Here is a 24,522-nt window from a genome sequence, read left to right on the forward strand (position 1 = left end):
AATTGGTTGCTTTGTTTTCTATATTCAGAAGTCATCTGAATTTTTCTTGTATTATGTGCTCATGGTTATGAACATGTGTAAATTTTCTCCATGTATCCTATACTATCTTCAAATCAGTTTGTTTTGCTTAGGTAGGTTCATGTATTCTTTTGATATTACTGCTTTTCTTTTTTTCTTCCAGATTACTCTTCGTTTCAATAGTTTTATATTTCCAATCTGTTTTTCCACTTCCATGGATAGACTCACCATTGTGAATTCAAATTTTTCTATTCTACAGATTATTGTGCTTGAGCTAGCCACAAAATATGCTATTTGTTCCTTTGTGACCTCTCAGGATTCTGATTTCTCTCTTCTGTGATTCTTTGCTTTCGTTCTTCTTATTTTTAGGTTTTTTTCAAGGCAAATGGGGTTAATTGGCTTGCCCAAGGCCACACAGCTAGGTAATTATTAAATCTGAGTCTGGATTTGAACTCAGGTACTCCTGACTCCAGGCCCGTTGCACTATCCACTACGCCACCCAGCTGCCCCGATTCTTTGCTTTCTTGAGAATCCACAGGTACAATGTTTCATCAAGTATAGTTTGATTTCCTTTTGCTTATAATATTTGTTTAGAGACATTTGTAATTTTGTAGATATTTTGGTATTCATCTTTCCTTTTAATTAGAGTATTATATAATCATAGTAAATTTTTTTCTTGAAATCATTGGTAGTTTTGATACTTTTCCTTGTTACTCACTTTGTGACTCCTTACCTTTGGATAATAGTTAGATTCCAATATTGTTCCAGCCTTTGTTTTGGTCTCTGATCCAGATAGGTTTGGGTGGGATAGGATTTACTAATCCCAGATGGATTCTAGTCCCTCTTCCTTCAGACTTGGTACCATCATGCTTAACCTCTTACTCCAGTTCCTTATATTTCTTTAGTTTCCTGGCTAGGCTAAATCTATGGGGATGGCCCAGGCAGAAGGGAAGCATGATCTCCTTCTTTGATACAGACACACACACGCACACACATGAATTCCTCGGGTTAGGTAGAATTGAGACTTTCTTCTTGCTGTAACAGGACACTAGGGGCAAAGGCAAGAGTAGGATGTGCTACCAAAGAACTTAGAGCTATAGGGAAATCTCTGAGTGTATCCCAAAACACAAATCCCCCCCAAAAAAAATTTTTTTAAGAATTGGTTTGTAGATTTTGCCTTGATAGGCTTCTTTCTTTCTGGTTCTTTGCAAACAGCCATAATTGCTTAATTTCTGTTGTATAATTCTTTTTGTTGCTGTTTTATTTTTATGACTTGAGAGAAATGGAAAAAATGTCTAGTCCTTCATTTGGTTAGTCAAGTGACCAACTTCTCTGTATCTTTCTGTTTTGTTTTTAAATGTTTACTAGTGCTATGCTTAATGTGAAAGGTCTGTAGATTCTTTCAAAGTAAGAGGGATACAAGTCTTGAATGAATGGGATGGCAAGGATTGGGGAAGTGCCTGGGAGCAGAGCTGAGCTAGATAAAGCAAAACCAAGAAAACTTTAGAGCTCCTTGCAGTCCTGATTGCAACAATTCTTTATGTTCTTCTGTTTTTCTCTTTCACATTTTCCCCCCCAATAATCTATGTATTCCCCAGTTTTTAGGGTGAGTATTGACATTACAGAACATTATTGACATCAGTGACTTTGCATGTGCAATTAGCACATTTTTCTCTTCTTACCTTTAAGTTGTGAGCTTTGGCTGGCTTTCTCCAAAAGGTGTTATTTTAAAATAAATCTTTGTTTCCTTGTGTTGCTTCTGGAATGAGATATGAGATAAGGATGGTAGCTGGAACAAATCTATGTTTAATATCACTTTCCATCTAAGCAAAGGTTAATATGATACCTCTAAAATTGAAAACTGTATTTTGGCCAGAAAGAAAGAAAAGAGAATGCCTTTGAGATTATGCTATCTATACATAAGAGACAAAGGGAGAAATTACCTAGAGTATTGCTGGGTATGTTCCCTGAATAGCATTTAAACAAAATAAGAAATTACCAAATTAAACTCCTGAGAAACTGGGTGACTTTTTGAGATGATCTGTAGTTAGAAGATTTTAATTTAAGAAAATTAAAAACAATCATTTCAACCTATCAACTTTTGCCAACTCTGTTTAGTCACTGATGAGCTTGGCCCAATTTCCTACTCTCTAATTTTAGCTACCTGCTGTTTTTGTTAACTGGGATTGGCAGGGATGGAGCAGGGGAAGGAATTTTGAGAAGGTCCATGACTTGATGTTTAAGAAGCCCCAAAGTGCCTCCTGAATTCAGGGACAGGAAATCTCTAGGTCATGTAAGAATTCCAAATCATTCATATTAGTTAGTCAGGTCTCAAAGGGATTGAGTTGTCTGACTTTATATCTTCAGAGATGTTATGATGCCAATAGTCTTGTCACTTTCAGAATGTATAGGAAATATAAAAGTGGGGAGACACCTTTGGAGAGCCATGGTGTCATTATTAGACACACCAATTCTGATTAGGAAATTTCTTGCTAATAAAAGGTACATGCTTGAGTAAGAATGGAGGAATTTTTTTGCCTTGAATCACATGTGTGTGTGTATGTTTGTGTATACAACCATGCATATAAGTTGTTTGGGGGGTTTTGGGTTTTTTTATATCTATATCCCTTCCCATGCAACCCTCTTTGAAACAAAAAAAAAATAGCAAAGTTGCAGAATAAACATATTGGCCATATTGGCAATTTCTGACAACATAAGCTTTATTCTGCACCTGCCTGCTGAGAGAAGGAAAATGTCACTGTCACTTCTCTGAAGTCAAGATCGCTGATAAGAATTTTAATGTTTTTCAGTGTTGCTTCCTTGATTAATTATTGCTTAATAAGGTCATTGAGTAAATCATTTTCTTAGTTGTATTTTCTTTGTTCTTCAGCAATTTCTACAAATCTTTCCAAATTTCTTTCAGTTCTTCATATAATTGAACTCCTTCTGCAAATTGTTTATTGTTGTACAGATGATGATGTTGGAGGTTTGTGACTAGTGTTCTTCCACAGTCAGTTACAGCACCTCTGTAGCCCTAGGTGACATGGAATTGTTTTGTCCTGTGTTCATCTGTTTTAAAGAAGGAACTATCTGCACTGTTTGAATCTGCCTGTAAAAAAAGGTTTTTGATTGTCCTTTAGGAAAATTAGGCCAAGATCTCTCAATTCATTGCATACACAAAGAATTAACAAGTCATTGACATAGTTGATATCTTGGAGATAAAGATTTTTCAGTCCTCCAATCTAGGTTGTTCTTCCTCCCTCTCTCTCTCAATCTCTCTCTCTCTCTCTCTCTCTATCTCTCTCTCTCTCTCTCTCTGCTCCCTTTTCATCTTCTCCCCCACATTCTTCTTTTTTTCTTCTCCCCGCCATAATATGTTTCCTGTTTACTAGATATATATCAACATATTCTATCATATGCTTTAAAGGGCATCTTTAGTAGTATTTTAGGAAAACCAGATCTGAACCTTGTTTCAGTTGATTCATTTATCATAAGTCAGTGACCTGGATAGGTGAGGAGAATAAATCTCTATAATTTTTTTCACTTCACAGGAGCAGTTAGGTGTTGCAGTGGATAGAGCACAAGCCCTGGAGTCAGGAGGACCTGAGTTCAAATGTGGCCTCAGACACTCAATAATTGCCTAGCTGTGTGACCTTGGGCAAGTCACTTAACCCCATTGCCTTACCAAAAAGAAAAAACCCATCTACAAATCCTAAAATTAGTAGAATATTTGAGAGGGACTTCTCTGAGAGGGTCTGTGGATACCATTAATTGGCCTGGTCTTAAGGATAGAAATTTTTTCCACTCCAATACATTTTCTTAATACATAAAACATATTCATTTACATTGAAATATTGCTTATCACTATTTAAGCATTACCACCTTCATTAAGAACAAAACTGGCACAACACACAAGTCTAAAATATTAGTTTTATACAAATGTGCTTTGGGGAGAGACTGACTTTATTTGCAGTTTTTGGGTCTTAGCTGCTAGCTGCATTTAAACTAGGGTTTTATTTCTGTTCAGAATGTAGAAATCAGATATCCTTATTCATACTTTTTGGAATTTTCTTCTGCTTGAGAGAAGGAAGGTAATATCTAGCAAGAACAGCTAGTTTTCTTTGCCCTGCCTATATTCAAATTCTTATTTTCTTGAACAAACTATTTCCTTAACGAGTTTGAACTTTTTCCTATTATTGAGACATTCTGGAGAGATGTAAGAATGGCATTAGGTTGGATCCCAGATGTTCATTTTGCCCCTACCACCAACACCCCCAAATTGAAGATCTTTCTGATCAATCAGCAAGTCAATTTTTGTCCTGAGGGATAGAGAAAAGCATAAAAATAAACATATTTTTGGAACAGACAGGGCAATGCATTCATTCACCTCTTCAAATTGTTATACGATTGCTGATTTCACAACTTTTAATGTGTATCAACATTATATAGGCAAACCAGTGTTCTAAACAGTTTCCAGACTCCTAACTTTGATTGGACTCAAGGCAGCTTCAGATTACTTCAGTGTTCCTTGGAAATGTGGGTATTGAAGCATAGGAAATCAAAAGAGATATAACAAAATATTGGGGTTTTTTTTCAATATAGACTTAATGACAAAGGGTGGGGATAGGGGAAGTAATTTTCAATGTTTTAATAAGAATTACTACTTTTTTTTTTTAGGTTTTTTGCAAGGCAAATGGGGTTAAGTGGTTTGCCCAAGGCCATACAGCTAGGTAATTATTATAAAGTGTCTGAGCCTGGATTTGAACCCAGGTATTCCTGACTCCAAGGCTGGTGCTTTATCCACTATGCCACCTAGCTGCCCCTAAGAATTATTACTTTTAATGATTATATTAATTTAAAATTTTTTTGAATAACAAATTCTCTTCCTCTTGCCCATTTAGAAAGCAAGCAATATATATTTAATGTGAATTTAATTCAAAATATTTTCATAGTAGGCATGATGAAAAAATAGGGAAGAAAAATAAAGTGGGGAAAAGATGCATTAATCTGCACCCATAGTTCAGTCCTGATAGTTTCTATAGAAACTTCTTTAATTAAAATTGACAAGTTTTCTATTTAACATTTTCACTAAATTTATATAAGTAGCACCTTGCTTTTAACAAGTACCACTAAAATGTGCATTTTGATTCACTGAATCTTATTTTGTTGGTCTTTAACTTAAGCATTAATGATTTGTGATAGAAAATGCCAGCCACATCCTGAGAAAGAACTGTGGAATCTGAATACAGATCAAAACATACTATTTTTACTTTTTTGGTTTCTTTTTCCTCGTGGTTTTTTCTTTTGGTCTGATTCTTTTTTTCACAACATGACTAATATGGAAATAAATTTAGCATAATCATGCATGTATAACATCAGATTGCTTATTGTCTTAGAGAAAGGGAAAGGATGGAAGGGAGAAAATTTTACAAAAATGAATTTTGAAAATTATCTGGTAATTGGAAAAAATACTATTAAGATTTTTTTTAAAGTATTAACAGCTGAAAAAAGCTCACCTTGACAACCAAAGTTCAAATTATAGACAAACTATCAAACTTTCATAAAGCTTTGGTTAGCCAGGATGAATCACATTTCATTAAGAGGACCCTTTACCATTTGTTTTTCTTTGGCTGTGTGCTGGTGGCCTTTAAAACAGTGAATGGAGTAATTTGTCTACTATAGCTTAGGACAGGACTGTTCAACCTTACTTTTAAAAGTTTTTATTGAAACAATAGACAATATATTTTCATTTACCATTTTAGTGAGAAGTTTGCTTCTTTTACTAAAGCATTTAGTAAACCCACAGGGGATTGCATAAGATTGTACCTTTGGGCCAAATTTTGGACAGCCCTGGCTTAGTATATAATACCTCGTAGCTATTCTTTAGACCAAATGAAAACCAAAATAAAATAGTCATAGTCCTCTCCCCTTTGCCCCCCCAAAATCAAACCACATTTAGAAAGTTTGTCTTCTTGAGATGACAGCTATATACAATTTCTTTCTTCGTGCCCATCTCTTTTACTGTTTTCTATCCTTTCCTCCTTTTTATGTGTCAGATGTGACAGTTACCTATTCCCTGAAGGCAGCTTTTTCTACAGAGAAACTTTAAGTATACCTCAAGTTTTTTACAGGATGACCCAAGTAGTCCTGTAAAAAAAATGAGATTTTTGCTTTAGTACCAAATTTACACATACTTGTAGAATTTCTTCCAAAACACAACCCACCCACCACCCCCCCCACACACACACACACACAGCCAGTATAGGATCTTCTTGTTTCTTCTAGGAATGAAAGTACAAATGTCACTCATGAGCCTCACCTCACTGCTCATTGTCACATTATCTGTATCTGTATTACTATCTGACCTGGATTACTTAACTCCTCCCTAGGCATTCCAATAGCCCCTCCTCAACCTCATTCTATTACCCCATCCCCAGGGCTTCCCCATAGGGCAGTAGAATCTGCACTTTTGGCCTTTGTCCTACTCTATCTCAGAACTTCAAATTCAAGTGATCCACTGGTCTCAGCATTCTCCAGAATTAGGAGAAGTATTACACCACACATGGTTTATTCCTAAAATTTCTGCATAAGAAAGGAATTCTCCCCCTTTCTCTCACCACCACCCACTTGAACTCCTTAGAGTTGTAGATATTGACTCCCTAAAAACCTCAGGTTTTTCCCCTTGCTTTCCTCCTTTGGAAAGTCTCAATTCCAGAGTGTCTTTCTAAATCTGGATTAACTATATAGGTTACTAGGAAAGATAAAGTTTATTAGAGAAGAAGCAATTAACTATAGGTTTAGCTACGAGCCCTATGTATAGTCTTTATTGTATATAGTGAATAAACTTTTCATATGTAGGGGGGGATCATTTTAATTATATAAAATAGAACTGTGTTGTAGCAGGTCTTTGGTGTGGTGGGAAAATCTGTGGGAACTACCAGTCTTAGTTTATAATATAGTTGGACTGACAAAGTAAAGCTCAAATTTTGTAAATTGGAATCTTCCAGGATTTTTTGTTTCAATCTATAGGCAAATGGGAATGGTTGAATAAACTAAAGACAAGTATGAATTCCTTTCCTTGATTATACTTTAGAGTGAAAGGGAAGGATTTCTACTACCTGTTGTATTCCCTACGAAAACTGCACTTATCTATTCTTATTTTCTTTCACAGATTACAGACTCAGCTGGCCATATCCTTTATTCTAAGGAGGATGCAACCAAAGGGAAATTTGCCTTTACCACTGAGGATTATGATATGTTTGAGGCATGTTTTGAGAGCAAAGGTAAGTGACCAAAGAAAGTTCTTCCTAGGTGATAGTTGCTCTCCCCAATTTTGGTTAGTTGTCAGAGGTAGGGAACTCCTGAAGGCGTACAGAAGTTAGGCAGAGCTTGAACTTCCTGTGTCCTGGATGGCTGTGAAGAGGAAATGAGATCTGAGCATCTACTCACGTAAATAGAAGCCAGAGTTAGCTAATTAGACCTCTTTCCTCATGTACAGTAACTGGAATTGTTCTTTGAGTCTTGTGACGTACCTTCAGTTGTATAGCTAGGCCTGATTTTGGAATAGATGTCCAGAAAACAATACATTCACATTTTTGCACAATTTTTTTTAATCTGTAAATTGGAACAATATTTGATATATTTCTTTCTTTATGTAATAGTGCCAGGAACTCCTTGATCTTGGCTATTTCTAGGTATGAGTGCCTTAGTTGAAGCTCTTTCACTTATTTTTTATCTTTTATGTTATTTTTCAATTAACAAGTATTCGTTTCCTCTTCTTTTCCAGTTTGTTTAACAAAAAATAAAACCCTTATAACAAATATACGTAATAATCCAAACAGATTTCCATATTATCCATGTCCAAAAATGTAAGACATTTTGTATTTTGGATCTATCATCTTTTGGTCAGGAGGTAGGTAGCATAGTTCAGTCCTCTGGATTCATGATTAGCCTTGTTATGCCTTTAAGAATATCTTTTATTGGGGCAGCTAGGTGGCACAGTGGATAGAGCACCGGCCCTGGAGTCAGGAGTACCTGAGTTCAGATGTTGCCACAGACACTTAAATAGTGTGGACTTGGGCAAGCCACTTAACCCCATTGCCTTGCAAAAAAAAAAAGAATCTTTTATTGAAAGCTTTTGTTTTCACATCACTTAGGTTTCCCAAGATAGTTTCACTTTTCTTCCCCAAAAGTCATCCCAAATGAAAAAAGAAAAAAGAAAGAAAAAAGAAAAAAGTTAAACTAATCAACATATCCTCCAAGGCTAATATTATTTGCCAAGGAGGCCTTGATTTTAAGGCCTTTTTCAGCAACTCATGCCCCAGATGGTTACATTACACTGTCCTAGACTCAGGAATAGTGGCTCTTGTTCCTTTAGCAACACATGCAGCTTCATTATAGTCCATTAGAGGGCTCCTAGTAGCTCCACCAAGAACTGACTGCAGCTAATCAGCATTTACCCTGCTTAGCTTGAAAGCTAATGGAGATCTGATATCTTTGCTTACATATTTCAGAGTACTTTATAAATATATCCTATTTGTTCTTCACAGCTGTCCTATGAATAGATAATATTGTTTACTTACAGTTGCAGTAGTAGCTGAATCCCCAAAAGAGGCTAAATGTCTTGCTCAAGTCCACATAGTCAGTAAATGGCTAAGCAAGGAGCTACCTGCCTGCCATACACATTTACTGTTCTCTACATTGTATCATACTGTGAACTGACCTTCAGGTAAAGAAGTGAAAAACTACAGGTCTTTAGTGTTATTTACCAAATTCTCACATAGCCCATTACCTACTGAATATTTTTACTCAAATACAACATAATCCAAAATTCATTATATTCTTTTTCAAACTGACTCTTTCCTGACATCCATATTTCTGTCAATAACATCTTTTTCTGTCATTGACAATCTTTTTCTCAGTCATGATATGCTAAAATATTGGAAATATCTTGGTCTCCTTTCCTCTTCATTGCTTTTATTAAATGTCATCAGTTCTATTAATCCTTAAAAAAAATAATTCCTTCAAAATTTTTGTTTTATTTGTTCTTTTTCATTCTCACTTTACCACCTTTGTGCTCTAATGGATTTCATTAGCTTCTTAATTTACCACTCTGCTTTAATCCAACTTTTAATCCAATTCTTAACTCCTATGATACCAGGATCACTGAGAAACAGGCTCATTGATACATAGAGAATAAAATTATGGAATTATGGAATTTTAGACCTGGAAGTCAAAACTGTACCTGGTATTTAAAGGTCTTTCACTTACTGGGTTGTTTAAGAGTTCCATGGGCATGTCTTTCCTGGCCACCTAAACTCCTGAAGGATAGGTGCTGGGCCCTTTATTATGTACTTTCCTACAGTGGATATATAATATTGTTCTGGGTGCATAAGAATTCAGCATACAGTTATTAAGCATTGTGCTAGGTGGTGTATAAGAAAAACAAGTTAGAGGAAGCAGAATTTAATGAAACTAGGATTTAGGATGGAAGACATTTTTGGAATGAATGAATAATTATATCCTCTACAGAAAGTCATTTTCAGATTTGTTATATCTTTCCTAATCATTCCTTTTCCTTTCCGGTGTCGGGATCTGACACCATATTAACAGAAATCTATCTTTTCAAATTGTTATAAACCTGGAAGAGGTTTTTAAAAGGGGGAAACTTTGGTCTATCTAGGGATTTTGTTACTTGGAACTAGATCTGGCAGAGGGCTGGTTTTATTTATGATTGATTAATGGTCTGTGGTGAAATGGGAAATGGTGGACAGAAACTATTAGCCAGAGGATATCCTGGGGCAGTTGAACCAGGTGCCTTTATGAGCTGCTTGGATTTCATGGCTCCTTAAATGAGGAAGGGGAAATGAATAAATGCTTTTATATCTTCTGTAGAAACTATGGCTATATCTTAAGTGCCCAGGATCTGAGTTCAAAACCAACCTCAGACACTTAATAATTACCTAGTGTGTGGTCTTGGGCAAGTCACTTAACCCCATTGCTTTGCAAAAAAAAAGGAACTATGGCTATATCAAGAATTACAAACATAGGTTTGGAGGGAAAAGTCATTCCAGAGCATCACCACTTACTGAAGAGATTAGGAATCAGATATTCAGCTTGGCATTCAAAGCTTTCTACAGTTTTATCTTAGCTTGTTTATCTAGGATCCAATAAACCTATGTGTTCCATTCGTGTTTGTCTCTATTGTCTTCTGAAATGCTGGGCTCATTCCTATTCTACCTTTCACTCCCTTCATTCCCCACCCCTTAACCTGTTCCACCTCCCCCAACTTGAGTATCCTACTCCTTTCTAAATTGTCCTCTCAATTCTTCCAGATTCTTCTCAAATCCTGACTTCTTCATGATGTCTTTACTTCTTCCATTTGGTCCATATTCTCCTCTTCTGATTATCCTTGAGTTCTGGTATCATATTTCTGGCACACAGGCTATTAATAAATATTTGTTGAACTTAACTTCACACTATTCCTAGGATCAGCTCTTGTTTTCAGAGGCTATGTTCCTTACAGCTTGGTTGACTTTCATGATGTAATGGACAGAATATTGGATTCAGGCAAACCCTCGACCCTTGATCTAGACCTGGAGGTCAATGAGAATAACCCCCTCATTTTAATGATGAAACTATTGAGACCTAAAGAGTGACTTGTCCATAGTGACTTGTTGTAAAGGGGTAGAGCTAGAATTTGAACTCTGGTCTTGGACTACAAACACGGAATTATTTTCACTGTACCTGAATATCAGCTCTTGCATTTACTGTGTGACTAGTCATTTAACCTTTGCACACTTAAAATACCTACCCTGCAATGTTATTGTAAGAAACTGGGGACAAAATATATGCAAAGAATTTGGTGCTAAGTGTGAGTTATTATTTAATGCCTACTTTATGAGTTGCTGAATTTTAAGATCACAGAACCTTCTTGTTGCTTTTTCCTTTTCACCTACTTGTTAAAGAATTCCATTTCATCACTCTAGGTCAGAGATGAACTTTTTGTTAATATGAGCATTGTTTTGTTGCTCCCTGCCATCATAAATAGACCACTTCTTTCTGAAGAACAGAGACCTTCCTTTGCAATGACATCATCTGCACCAGATCAGAGATCATAGTATCATAGATTTCAAGTTGGAAGGGCCACTCAGAGCCACTCAGCCTCCTGATTTTACAAATGAGAAACTGAGGCTAAATGACTTACATACTGCTAGTAAGTGTCTGAGAGAGGATTAAACTCAGTTTAGTACAGCATCTACTTTGCTACCAGTTGTCCTTACTTTAGGTCCTTATTTTAAATTATTCTGAAACATAAGGATTTTAATACCATACATACATGTATACATGTATCTAGCTTTCTATCTATATCATCTATATATAAAAATATTTATGTTTTTATTATATATATATATATATATATAGAGAGAGAGAGAGAGAGAGGATTTCTTGTTGTTTTGTGGCTACAATACCAAGATTTGAAATAGTGTGTTGCATGATAGAATCTGTGGTCACTCAGCTTGGTATCTGTATTGACTATGTGATTCTGAACACTTTAAACCCCAGTTCCTTCAGATGAGTAAAATGCATGTCTGCCTAAGCCAGTGGTCATCACCAGATGATTTATCTCTCACCCAAATTCAAATTGTCTTGACTCGGGAGTTTTATTTCACATTCCCATGGTCCTGTATTTTTTTTTCCTTCCTCCCTGTCCCTCTATCACCAGCTGCAGTATCTTGTGTCTTACACACTTAGTACTGTTTGCCAGTAGCCTGTTCTCTTTGCTTTCCGGAGTCCTACACAGATCCAGTCTTTGTCTGCAGTGCTTGTGATTTTAGGCAGAGACGGGAATTCTCTACAGCTGAGTAGGGGGAGGGACTGCTGTTTCCCTCTATTGAGAGGGTGGGGGCAAGGAGAGAGAGTGGGTGGGTGATTTCCTGGAATGTTAAATATTCCACACAATGAATCCTTTCATTTCGTTTCCAGGAACAGGGCGGACACCTGACCAGCTCGTGATCCTGGACATGAAGCATGGGGTGGAAGCGAAAAATTATGAGGAGGTATGTCCTACAGTGATACCCAGTTAAAGTAGCAGCCAACTATGCTACTAGGACTCTGTGACCCACTCAGGCCAGTAAGCTATGCCTTGCCCAGAATGCTGTATTTTTCTCAGCAGTCACATGACAACCAGCTGTTTGTAATCTGGTGTCTTACCGATATGGAAAGTTGGTTTAGCAGTCTTGAAAAACATTCCTGGCTTTGTTATTAGCCAGAGAGACTCTGCTGACAGTCCTTTGGAAATGTTGGGGTGATAAAATCCTCATATGCTTGCCATTAGTTCTCTCCAGGCAGACTTCAAATGTGCATAGTTCTAATTTTAAAAGCTGGAACTTGTTTCTGCATTGAAGTCCAAGACTGGAAAATGTGGTTTGTTTTGGCTTTTTTAATGCCAATGCAGCTATTTTCTTTGGGGGGGGGTGAATTGGATGCTATTTAATTTTGAGTAATAGTGATCTCTGAGACACAAAGGACAGAAATCACATAATATTAGGCAGTAAAGGAAGAAAGCTTTGAAAAATTGTAGGAAAACAGTTGGGTGATAAATGGCAGTAAGATGTTGACATAGTGTGGTAGAGCCCCAAACAAGTCATTGCACTTGGGGGTAGAAGTTAGAAAAGAGGTCAGATGCATATAATAAATGAAGCATCATAGAACAAAGGAGCACAGAGAGTCATCCCTTCTTAAAGCCCAGCTGGATGATGTTGGGGGTGGCACAAAAACATTTACTAAAGTAGAAGAGACACAGTGGAACCACGAAGTTGGTAGATATTAACCTTTTTAGGGAAATGGCAGCAGCCTCTACCAATTGAGATTTATATCTTTGAAGCAGACATTGGAAGGCAGATACTCTGGCATGAATGAGGAGTGGAAGTGAACATCTAGCTTTGAAACAGGAAGCAGTCAAGTAGAAATGGTAGTTCCTTGAGATGTTTCTGCTTTTTTTTATTTTGGGCCCCAAGTGTTCAAATGAAACCACTCTTAAGTTATTTGTCAGCAGTAAATCTGAGCAAATGATCCAGCAGATGTGCCCAGGAGACACTGGATTGCTTGCCCCTGACTACATTCTGATCAATAGAGAACTGAATTTTTGTTTTTCACTAGAACGTTTAAGACTAAAGAAAAAGATCTCAATTATCCCAAAGACAAAGAACTCAAAGTGAAGGAGGAATAGATTGTGTTCTAATTAGTAGTGTGTGACTGTGCCTGGATCTTTCTCCTTTTAGAAAAAACACAAAACAGGTATCCTCAAGGCTGAGGATACAAAACCTGACCAAATGTGACACAGTGAAGGTACAATAATCTTTCTGCCTAATCTCTTATAACAGCTCCCAGGGCAACACTGCTGGATTTTTATAATTTAATAAGCAACAGGATCTATCTCATCTGGGTTTTTGAGTTTCAGTTCAGGTTGAACTCTGCTTTCTCTCAGCATGATGGATAATTTTACTAGTATCAAATAATATTTATTAAGTATCCAGTGAGGTTGCTTATGTAGCAGCTTTTTTTTTCCCCTCTAAATTAGAAGACACATAAATGGTACTGTTCTCTAACATTTTGATCCCTCTGTGCCTCTTGGAATTCCCATAAATATGAGCTTTATTTGTTAATATTGGGAGGAAGGGCTTTGTGTCCTCTGACCTCCTAGTTAATCCAACTGGGGAATCCCTACCAGAAAGGAAGCCGCCCTCCTCTTCCTTTCCTTATTTCCTGCTTTGCATGTCTGGCACGTCCTCAGCTTCTCCTTAGCCATCTTTACGTACTTGGTTTCAACATAGTTCAGTGCTTCTGTTTCCTAGTTTTGAAACTCCTCTGCCCTAACATGATATACCATTATTTGGGCTCAGGAAAATGGGAACCTAGCAGCAACCAGTTTGGTTTAACGAGGGAGTTGGTTGTATTGTGTTCCAAAGTTTGTATTTTTATGTTTTTTGCCTAGGCCCTGTTTTTCCTTTGTTTAGAGACAACTGTTACATGTAGGCTTTAGAAATAGCATTTTAAGGTCTAAAAAAGAGTTTTCCTATATCATCTTGAGATTAAATAGTGCAAATATTTTTAATCTCAATTTTATAGACAGGGAAATGAGGTTCAGAGAATTTATGACCCTGCCCAGTGTTATACAGCTAGTAAGTGTCCAGGTCTGGCCTTGAATTCAGATTTATGCCCCTTCGGCCCTGTGAGGTAGGTAATCTTCATTTTATAGATGAAGGAATTAAGTTTCAGAGAAGTTAAATGACTTCCCCAAGGTCACAACAAATTAGAGATCAGAAATTGAACACCAACTCTCCTAATTCTTAAATCCATGGTTTTCCCCATATATTACACTGTTTACTGCCCTTGCTATTTAATCAGAGCCAAGCATTGACAATATTTGCTTCTATTGAACACTTAAAGTGTGAAGCCAAGAAAAGAGTAGGAAGAATTAACCTTCAGGAATCCACCCAAATCCAGACTTTGTCTGGAAAGCTCACATGTTCTTGAGATGACAGATAATAGACCCTAATTTGGTAGTCACTATTAGACAAAAAGTCAGAATTCGTTTGTCTGTTATTGAAATTTAAGAAAATAAGACTTATTTAGTCTTCTGATTTTCTGTACATCTTCCCTTTCATTGTTTTGTTATTTATTTATTTTTATTTTTAGGTTTTGGTAAGGCAAGTGGGGTTAAGGTGGCTTGCCCAAGGCCACACAGCTAGGTAATTATTAAGTGTCTGAGACCGGATTTGATCCCAGGTACTACTGACTGCAAGGCTGATGCTTTATCCACTACACCACCTAGCCGCCCCCTTCCCTTTCTTTGAATAAATGCCTAGGGTTTGAAAGTCATTCATCAGTCATCTTTTGCAATATACTTGCTTGTCCCTTCAGTCAGTCTCTTCTACACAGTCAGACATGTTGTGGGTCTTTTAGAAAATGAGTTCAGTACAATTAAGATGAAACATTTAGGCCTCCTGCGTAAAAAGGTACAAAGCTTCGCAATTTGATGTTTATGAGAGAAAGTGTATTTCTGTCTTACGAAGAATACCACTTATACTTGGTTTTTCAAGTTGCTTTTTAAAGGAGAATTTATCCAGATGTCTGACTTTGTCATAGGTTTAATCTTCAGTATCTTGCATTTTCCTTGGTTCATGTGAATTAGCAAATTTCTGGTACATTATGTATTGGAACAGGAGCTGATTAAGTACATTTTTAGGGAAGATAGTCATTCCTCATTCAGAAAGTATTTATTTAAAAAAATATATTAATTGCTCTAAATTTTAATTCTTGTATTTTTTTCTTTTTGTAATGTAAGGGGTTGGCCAGATTTGAACTTAGGTCCTCCTGACTCCAGGGCTGTGTTCCATCTACTGCACCACCTAGCTGTCCTCTTAAGCCCTTCACCCCACCAAACTTGATGACTTCCCTGGATGTGTATTCTTTCAGCAGTTTTAATAATAACATCTTGCTTGTGAGCTCCTCAAGAAATTATAATTATAGAACACGTAACAGTAACACAATTTCTAGGTTTGACCTACAGTAGAGGACTTTCCATAACTCTCTTTCCTAGTATGCTTAGCAAGTAAGGAGGAACTATTGTTCTGAAATATCAGGATCAGAACTGATATTCCAGAAAGTGTCAAATTTCATTTGAGATATGAACATTTGCAGAACTAATTTTGGCACCATTAATTTTGAAAGCACCAACAGACAGGCCTTTGCTTTGCTTTGTTTTCCCTTCCCCAGACACAGGTAAATGTGCATAGATTTTTGTCCATAAGTATATTTTGTTCCTGTCTTTTTGTCCATGTTGGGTTTGTGTAGTTAACACATTGCTGTATTCTGGAATATATCATAAGAGTGTTCTGCCCCTTTCAGAAGTCAGTTTCAGACTGATAAAATGCTTTCATTAAATCTGTCTTGTCATAAAAAAAATTCTTTCTTAGGTCTTGATGCTACATGAGGGAAAAGCTTTATGAACTCTTTGGTGTGATATCTAGAGACACTCAAGCTGTCTTCTTCACACATCCTCTTTAAGAAAATATTTTTTTAAGAAGTTAACACCTTTCTTTGGTAGAACTATTTTCATATAGATTGTGAAAACACTTTAGATTTCCAACATCAGTAGTAATTGAAAAGGCTTTGATTTTGGACAATGAGGAACTCTTCTTTTGAGGTGGGGGGGTTGAGAGAGAGGCTTACATAGATATAATTTTTTTTTTAAGATTTTATTTGAGTTTTGAGTTTTACAATTTTTCTCCCAATCTTACTTCCCTCCCCCTTCATGGAAAGCAATCTGTCAGTCTTTATTTTGTTTCCATGTTGCACATTGATCCAAATTGAGTGTGATGAGAGAGAATAGATACATAATTTTCAACAGCTAATGAATATCATCATAGGTTTGAATCCCAGCCTGACCATTTGTCAGTCTTGTGAGTTACATAAACATAAATTTCTTCAACGTACTGCAGAGCCTTATAGACATTCTGTTTGGCTTTCAAAACCCTTAATTAACATATCTTCAATTGTTCTACCCATTCTGAGCAGGGACTCTATCCTTCAAGACACCCCATCTTGAGAACCACTAAAAACAAACTAGATGATTTTGATTACATTAAATTAAAAGGCTTTTGCACAGACAAAACCCCTGTAACCAAGATCAAAAGAAATGTAGTAAACTGGGAAACAATCTTTACAACTAATATTTCTGACAAAGGATTCGTTTCTAAAAATAAACAGAGAACTGAGTCATATTTAAAGAAAAAAGCCATTCCCCAATTGACAAATGGTCAAAGGATATGCAAAGGTAATTTACAGATGAGGAGATCAAAGCAATCCATAGTCATGTGAAAAATTGCTCTAAATGATTACTTATTAGAGAAATGCAAATTAAAGTTTCTCTGAGGTACCAACTCACACCTCTCAGACTGGCCAATATGACCAGAAAGGATGATGATCATTGTTGGAAGGGTTGTGAGAATCTGGGACACTATACATTATTGTTGGAGCTGTGAACTCATCCAACCTTTCTGGAGAGAAATTTGGAACCATGCCCAAAGGGCAACAAAAATGTGCATACCCTTTGATCCAGCAATACCACTACTGGGTATATACCCTGAAGAGATGATAAAAAAGGAAAAACATCACTTGTACAAAAATACTCATAGCAGCCCTGTTTGTGGTGGCAAAGAATTGGAAATCAAGTAAATGCCCTTCAATTGGGGAATGGCTTAGCAAACTGTGGTATTTGTATGTCATGGAACACTACTGTTCTGTTAGAAACTAGGAGGGACTGGAATTCAGGGAAGCCTGGAGGGATTTGCATGAACTGATGCTGAGTGAGATGAGCAGAACCAGAAAAACACTGTACTCCCTAACAGCAATATGGGGGTGATGATCAACCTTGATGGACTCCCTCATTCCATCAGTGCAACAATCAGGACAATTTGGGGCTGTCTGCAATGGAGAAAAAATACCATCTGTATCCAGAGAAAGAACTGTGGAGTTTGAAAAAAAGTCCAAGGACTATTTCCTTTAATTCAGAAAAAAAACCTGATATCTTATTGTCTGATCTTGTTATCTCTTATACTTTGTGTTTCTTCCTTAAGGATATGATTTCTCTCATCACAGTCGATTTGGATCAGTGTATAACATGGAAACAATGTAAAGACTGACAAATGGCCTTCTAGGTAGGGGGAGGGGAAGTAAGATTAGGAGAAAAATTGTAAAACTCAAATAAAATCTTTAATAAAAATTTTAAAAAAAGGCATCCCATCTCCCAGCTCAGTGCATTTTCACTGGTTGTCCCCAGGAAGTGCCTCACTCTCCTGCTTCACCTCTGCAGAAATCCCACCATCTAAGGAAGCATTTCCTGATCCTTTTTTTAAAATTGTTTTTAAGGCATTGGGATTAAGTGACTTGCCCAAGGTCACACAGCTAGGCAATTTGAACTCAGGTCTTCCTGACACCAGGGTCAGTGCTCTTATTTACTTCACCATCTATCTGCCCCCTGATTCTTCTGCTGATTACTTCCAGTTTATCCTTTAAAGCGCTTGTTTAGGCATAGATATTTGCATCTTGTCTCCTCTATTAGGCCTTGAGCTCCTTAAGGGCAGGGCCTGTCTTTTGCCTTTCTTTGTATCCCCAGCACTTAGCACAATTTGCCACACATTGTTGGCACATAATAAATATTTATTGACTGACTAGTTTCTTGTCCAAACCTTGGCTTGTCTTGATATTGTCATAATAGTGAATACACTATACCTGTGCCTTTCCTTTTTTTTATTCTTTTTTTTTTTTTGCAAGGCAATGGGGTTAAGTGGCTTGCCCAAGGCCACACAGCTAGGTAATTATTAAGGGTCTGATGCCGGATTTGAACTCAGGTCCTCCTGACTCCAGGGCTGGTGCTCTATCCACTGTGCCACCTAGCCGCTCCCTTTCCCTTCCTTTTAAAAGAAAATGCAAAATACCTTGTTACATGTTCTTTAGCATGTGAAGAAGTGAATGGACTTATTGATGTAATATATCTCACAAAAGTACATTTTTTTTATGGATCCTATTATAGTGTTTCAAATGGCATAATGTAATAAAGCACTTTGCAAAGTTGAAAGTTCTATAATAAACTACTCTGGGGATAAAACAAATGAGAGACTTAGTTTAAGGATATGCTGAGTAGTAGAGTGTAATTGGGAATTCATTCATAAAGCATTTATTAAGACATCTTTTATATGCTAGGCATCTCTATATGCTAGATTTTAGAGCTGCAAAGACAAAAATAAAACAAATCTGCCATTTATTGGAGACAATCAATAAACATATAAGTCTCCACTATGTGCCATTGTACTATACTAGATGGTAGGTAATAATGATGATGATGATTATCTTAATCTGAAAAGGTTGTGACTTTTATTTTTAAGTAAGAATGTTTTATTCTTTAGAGATAAACAATACTATATCAGCCAATCCACTGTTCCTTTCTTTCTCAGATTGCAAAAGTGGAGAAGCTAAAGCCTTTAGAAGTTGAGCTTCGACGCTTGGAGGACCTTTCAGAATCTATTGTTAATGATTTCGCCTACATGAAGAAGCGAGAAGAAGAGATGAGGGACACTAATGGTAAGTAGTAATTAGTTTTTCCCTCTATATCTCCCAAAATTTTAAATTTTGATTTAGAAAACTTACAAATTTGCTGGGCCAGCTATATGATGAAGTAAAGGAGTTTATTCATACTTTTATTTATTACATGTGAACAAGTAGGAATCACAGATAGGAGTTTTGTCCCTTAGACATTTTAATTTATTTTAAATTTCTTTCCACCAAGATGAGGAAAAAAGGGAGGAAATGATCAATGTTGGAGAGGTTGTGGGAGGATTGGGACACTGATGTGTTGTTGATGGAGTTGTGAATGGATCCAACCTTTCTGGAGAGCAATCTGGAACTATGCCCAAAGAGCAATAAAATTGTTCATACCCTTTGACCCAGCAATTCCAATTCTAGGCCTATATCCAGAAGAAATTATAGAAAAAGGGAAAAATCCTTACATGTTCCAAAATATTCATAGCAGCTCTTTTTTGTAGTGGCGAAGAATTGGAAATTGAGGGGATGCCCATCAATTGGGCTAAACTATATGAATATAGATGAATATGATACATGAATACTATAGAATACTATTGTTCTATAAGAAGCCATGAATGGTCCAACCCTAGAGAAGCATGAAATGACTTATGGGATTTGATGCTGAGAAAGGGAGTAGAACCAAGAGAACAATGTACACAATAACAACAACATTGTGAGATGAACAGTCTTGATCGAAGCAGCTTCTCTCAAGCAGTCCATTGAACTAGAACAACTGTATTAGGCTGCCTATGGACTATATTATCCCAATCCAGAGGAAAAAAAACAAAACAAAACTCACAAAAAATCCCCTCAACCTTTCAGAATCTGATGAACACTTTATAAAAGTTGTCTCTTATGTAACTTTTTCCCTTAATCCTTATTCCTCATACCAAAAATTACTAACCTGTAAACATGTTTATCAAAATATGTATGTACAATGCTAACCTTATTGTTTACCACTAAGGGGAGGGAGGAGAGTAGGAAGGAAATTTTGTAACTTAAAAATATGCATGTTCATATAGATGAAAATAAAAAAAATTCTTTCCAGTTGGTATAAACTCTCATCTAGTTTATTGTAAATCAAATTCTAGTAATAGAATCAATATACAGTATTTATTATTATATTTCCAAAGATTTTACAGAAGTTGTTATGTCATTCAGGTCAGACTTTTCAATAACTTTCATTGAATGTTAAGACTATTTCTATTACAGCCAGTTTCCAAGTAGAAAAAGTGAAAGATACTTGAGAAATGCCTCTCCTCAGTCAGGTTGTTAAAGAAAATGAAGTGTTCTCTTATAATCAAAAAAATCCCCAGAAACAGAAACAGGGCTTTAGTAGAAGAAAAGGGCTTGAGCCAAAGGAATGGGAACGTGACCTTTGTCATTAAGTTAAAGAATGATACTTACGGGGCAGTTAGGTGGCACAGTAAATAGAGCACTGGCCCTGGAGTCAGGAGGACCTGAGTTCAAATCCAGCCCCAGACATTTAATAATTACCTAGCTGTGTGACCTTGGGCAAGTCATTTAACCTCATGCCTTGCAAAAACCTAAAAAAAAATGACACTTGGAAGAAAAAAGGAGAGATGTACATTGAATTTAAAATAGAATTTTATGCTCCTATGGAGATAACTGGATGCTCTGAAGAGAAAAGCTATTGGTAATCTAAAGAATGATAAAGGGGCAGCTAGGTGGTACAATGGGTAGAACACTAACCCTGAAGTCAGGAAACTGAAGTTCAAATCTGGCTTCAAGTACTTGACACTTACTGACTGTGACTTGGGTAAGTCACTTAACCCCAATTGCTTTACTAAAAAAAATGTTGTGAAGACATCCGCTAAGGGTAGGGAAGATAGAAAAAATTGTAGTGTTAAGGGATTCTGAGGCAGCTTTTGACCTGATGACCATAGGAGAGGAATATTGTCTTTCTGGAGCATGAATCCAAGGCAAAACTAAAAAGACTTATAAAAACTGATGACTAGTATTCACTTGTAGTGATTCACTCAGACACAAATGATATTGCCAGAAAAAACCTAAAATATATTGAAGTCTTGGACAAGAAACTGAAGCCAAAATGAGCATAGGTTTGTATGTTCATTACTGCTGCCTGTTGAAAGTAAAGGAAACAGGGGCGGCTAGGTGGCACAGTGAATAGAGCACTGGCCCCGGAGTCAGGAGTACCTGGGTTCAAATCCAGTCTCTGACACTTAATAATTACCTAGCTGTGTGGCCTTGGGCAAGCCACTCAACCCCATTTCCTTGCCAAAAAAACCCTCAAAAACAACATATACAAATGCCCAGAGTTTTGGCAGCAAGCAGGAGGAACTAAAAATTCTAATGCAAGGCAGGAAATATGACTTGTTAAGGAATGTTGACTACTCTGGCTAGAAATAAGGCCCTGATTTGAAAGAAACATGTCAGCACTGTACATTAAGAGGGGACATCCAGGAAGCATGGTGGATGGCACTTGGGTGAGATCAGAGAGATGAAAAATAGACTTGATTTTATCATGGAATTATGCTGTATATATTGGATAGAAATAGTAAGAGTTCTAGAGGAAGAGTTCAGAAGCTTTACATAGAACCATGAATCATAAAATGGTTTTAGGACATTGCCATTCTCTAGATTCTAGACATCTTTTGGCAGAAGAACCAATGACTTTTTGACTAGCTTTAATGATAATTTCTTCCTTCAAAAGATGTTTACCAACAATCCTAAGTTCTATTCTGGACTTGATTCTCAATAATTAACAGGGAGAAAGTAGTTACTAGACTGGGAATGATAGGGGAATCCAAGGGAAAAGTGACAGCCCTGTGGGTATTGGCTGTCATGTGGCTTAAAATTTAGGAAAGCAGATTTCTAAGGGTTTTAGGACCAGCCCATGGGCCATAATGTGGCATTGCCACATCTACTTTAGCTGGGACTTGAAATTCAGTAAGTCTAGTAGCTTCTTAGGGGATGAATTAATTAAATGTTTGACTAAATATAGCCTAAGAATGATATTATAAATATCCAAGTGAACCTTAAAAGGTTCCCCACCACTTTAGAGAAAGAATAGGCACAGGATTCTAAAAACTAAAATTCTACAAGGGAAGTCTGCTCAGGAGGATTAGAAAATGGAAGAATGAAATTCTGAAGGCACAATGGGAAATAATTCCATTGAGAAGGAAAAAAAGAAAAAAATGAAGGGAGATGGTTGTATATGCCCAAAGAGGCTACCACTCAGTTTAAAAATATGTACAAAAGATAGAAGCAGTAATGTATAATTGATTGAATTTAATACTGTGGTTCAGTAAAACTGATGTTGGGAGGTTCGAAGCTTAAAATGAACTAAGGACATGAGAGAAGGATAGAATAGGACAAAGATTTGAGAGATTTTTAAAGCTTTGTAGCAGGGTAGTGATCAAAGAAGGGATAGGTCCCTGCTAAAGCTGGATAGATAATAGTTGACAACAAAAAACAGAGCTACTCTCTTCTTATTTTGGTTCTGTTTCCACTGGCTAATAGAATAGCCTTTGCTCTGGAAAGAAAAGTTGTTAAAAAAGATTGGTTACCAAAGATAAGAAAAGAGATAATAAGAGAGATCTTAGCTAACCTTGATGGGCTAGGTCATCTAATCTATCCTCTGGTACTGAAAGGGATTGCTAAACTGTTGTCAGTGATCTTTAAATGAATTTTGAAAAATGGAAGTGGCCTGGCAGATAGGAGAAAGACAAATGTCCCAATTTTCAAAAAAGGGAAGAGAACAGATGCTATTAAAGGCAGGCCAGTGAACTTGATTTGAAATTCTGGAACAGTTCATTAAAGATTATTAGTGAACTACAGAGAAGGAGATGGCATTTATACAGCCAGTTCTGGCTTAACATAAGTAGACTATTGTGCAAACCTCCTGCCTCCTCCCTTCAGAGGGATCCACTTGACCCTACCTCCTCCACACCTCTAGGGACTTGGAACTAAGACCCCTACCACTGGACCTCATCTACTGCCACCACCTGTTGAATTTGTGTAAAATGCTAATTTAGGTAAAGAAAGAACTAACTCTTAACACGTAACTCATACTCACTGTATGTATTTGTGTGTATGTGTGTGTGTGACTAACACACACACACACACACACACACACACAGAGTCAGCATGGTTTCATCAGCAGTAAGTGATACCAGATTAATCTTAATTCCTTTTTTTTTAGAAAGGCTTTATTTATTTTGAGTTTTATCATTTTTCCCCCTAGTCTTGCTTCCCTCCCCCTACCCCCCCCCCCACAGAAGGCAGTCTGTTAGTCTTTACATTGTTTCCATGGTATACATTGATCTAAGTTGAATGTGATGAGAGAGAAATCATATCCTTAAGGAAAAAAATAAAGTATAAGAGATAGCAAAATTACATAATCATATAATTTTTTTTTCAAATTAAAGTTAATAGTCTTTAATCTTTTCAAACTCCACGATTCTTTCTCTGGATACAGATGGTATTCTCCATCACAGATATCCCAAAATTGTGCCCAATTGTTGCACTGATGGAATGAGCAAGTCCTTTAAGGTTGATCATTACCCCCATGTTGCCATTAAGGTGTAAATGTTTTTCTGGTTCTTCTCATATCGTTCAGCATCAGTTCATACAAGTCCTTCCAGGCTTCCCTGAATTCCCATCCCTCCTGGTTTCTAATAGAACAATAGTGTTCCATGACATACAAATACCACATTTTGTTAAGCCATTCCCTAATTGAAGGACATTCACTTAGTTTCCAATTCTTTGCCACCACAAACAGGGTTGCTATGAATATTTTTGTACAAGTGATTTTTTATAATTTCTTTTTTTAAAATAGTTACTGAACTAGCAAATGAGAGAACTACTGTAGATAAATTTTCCTAGATTTTAGCCTAGATTTGATGAAATCGCTCATGGTATTTTTGTGGGAAAGGGTTTAATATTTGTAACAATGATTTGTATTAATATTTGTTCATCACATTTGCAAATGACACAGAAATGGAAGGGTTGGCTAACATGTCAAATGACATGATCCAAAAAGATTTTTACATTGTCCTAAATCTTAGAGATATGCTTAGGTTCAAAAAATTGTCACAAGTGTGGGATAGAGAGACATAAATAGCAGGTAGATCTCTGAGAGTGGTTACCATGAATTGTGATCTCAGTGAAAATCATCATTATGATATTGGAACTAAAAAAGTTATTGCCTTCTTGGACTGCATTGAGAGAGGCATTACTTTCAGGGTTAAGAAGGCTATAATCCTCCTGAAATACTCATAATCAGAATTCATTAGTGTTATACTCAGTCCAGGAAGCCATAGTTTGAGAATGACATTGATTAGCTGCAGGATGTCCAAAATGGGGCAGCTTAGA

General features: G+C 36.7%; 1 protein-coding gene across 1 annotated transcript in view; it reads left to right on the forward strand.

Annotated features, from left to right (window-relative positions):
* Window positions 1-24,522, forward strand: part of TMED10 (transmembrane p24 trafficking protein 10) — a 42,466-nt gene that overhangs the window by 14,765 nt on the left and 3,179 nt on the right. Inside the window, exons 2-4 of the mRNA XM_074235695.1 lie at window positions 7,190-7,301; window positions 12,004-12,077; window positions 19,038-19,164. Coding sequence (XP_074091796.1) covers window positions 7,190-7,301; window positions 12,004-12,077; window positions 19,038-19,164 — 313 coding nt within the window. The remainder of the gene's footprint in view (window positions 1-7,189; window positions 7,302-12,003; window positions 12,078-19,037; window positions 19,165-24,522) is intronic.

This window comes from Macrotis lagotis, chromosome 4 (assembly GCF_037893015.1).
Source record: "Macrotis lagotis isolate mMagLag1 chromosome 4, bilby.v1.9.chrom.fasta, whole genome shotgun sequence".
Lineage (NCBI taxonomy): Eukaryota > Metazoa > Chordata > Mammalia > Peramelemorphia > Peramelidae > Macrotis > Macrotis lagotis.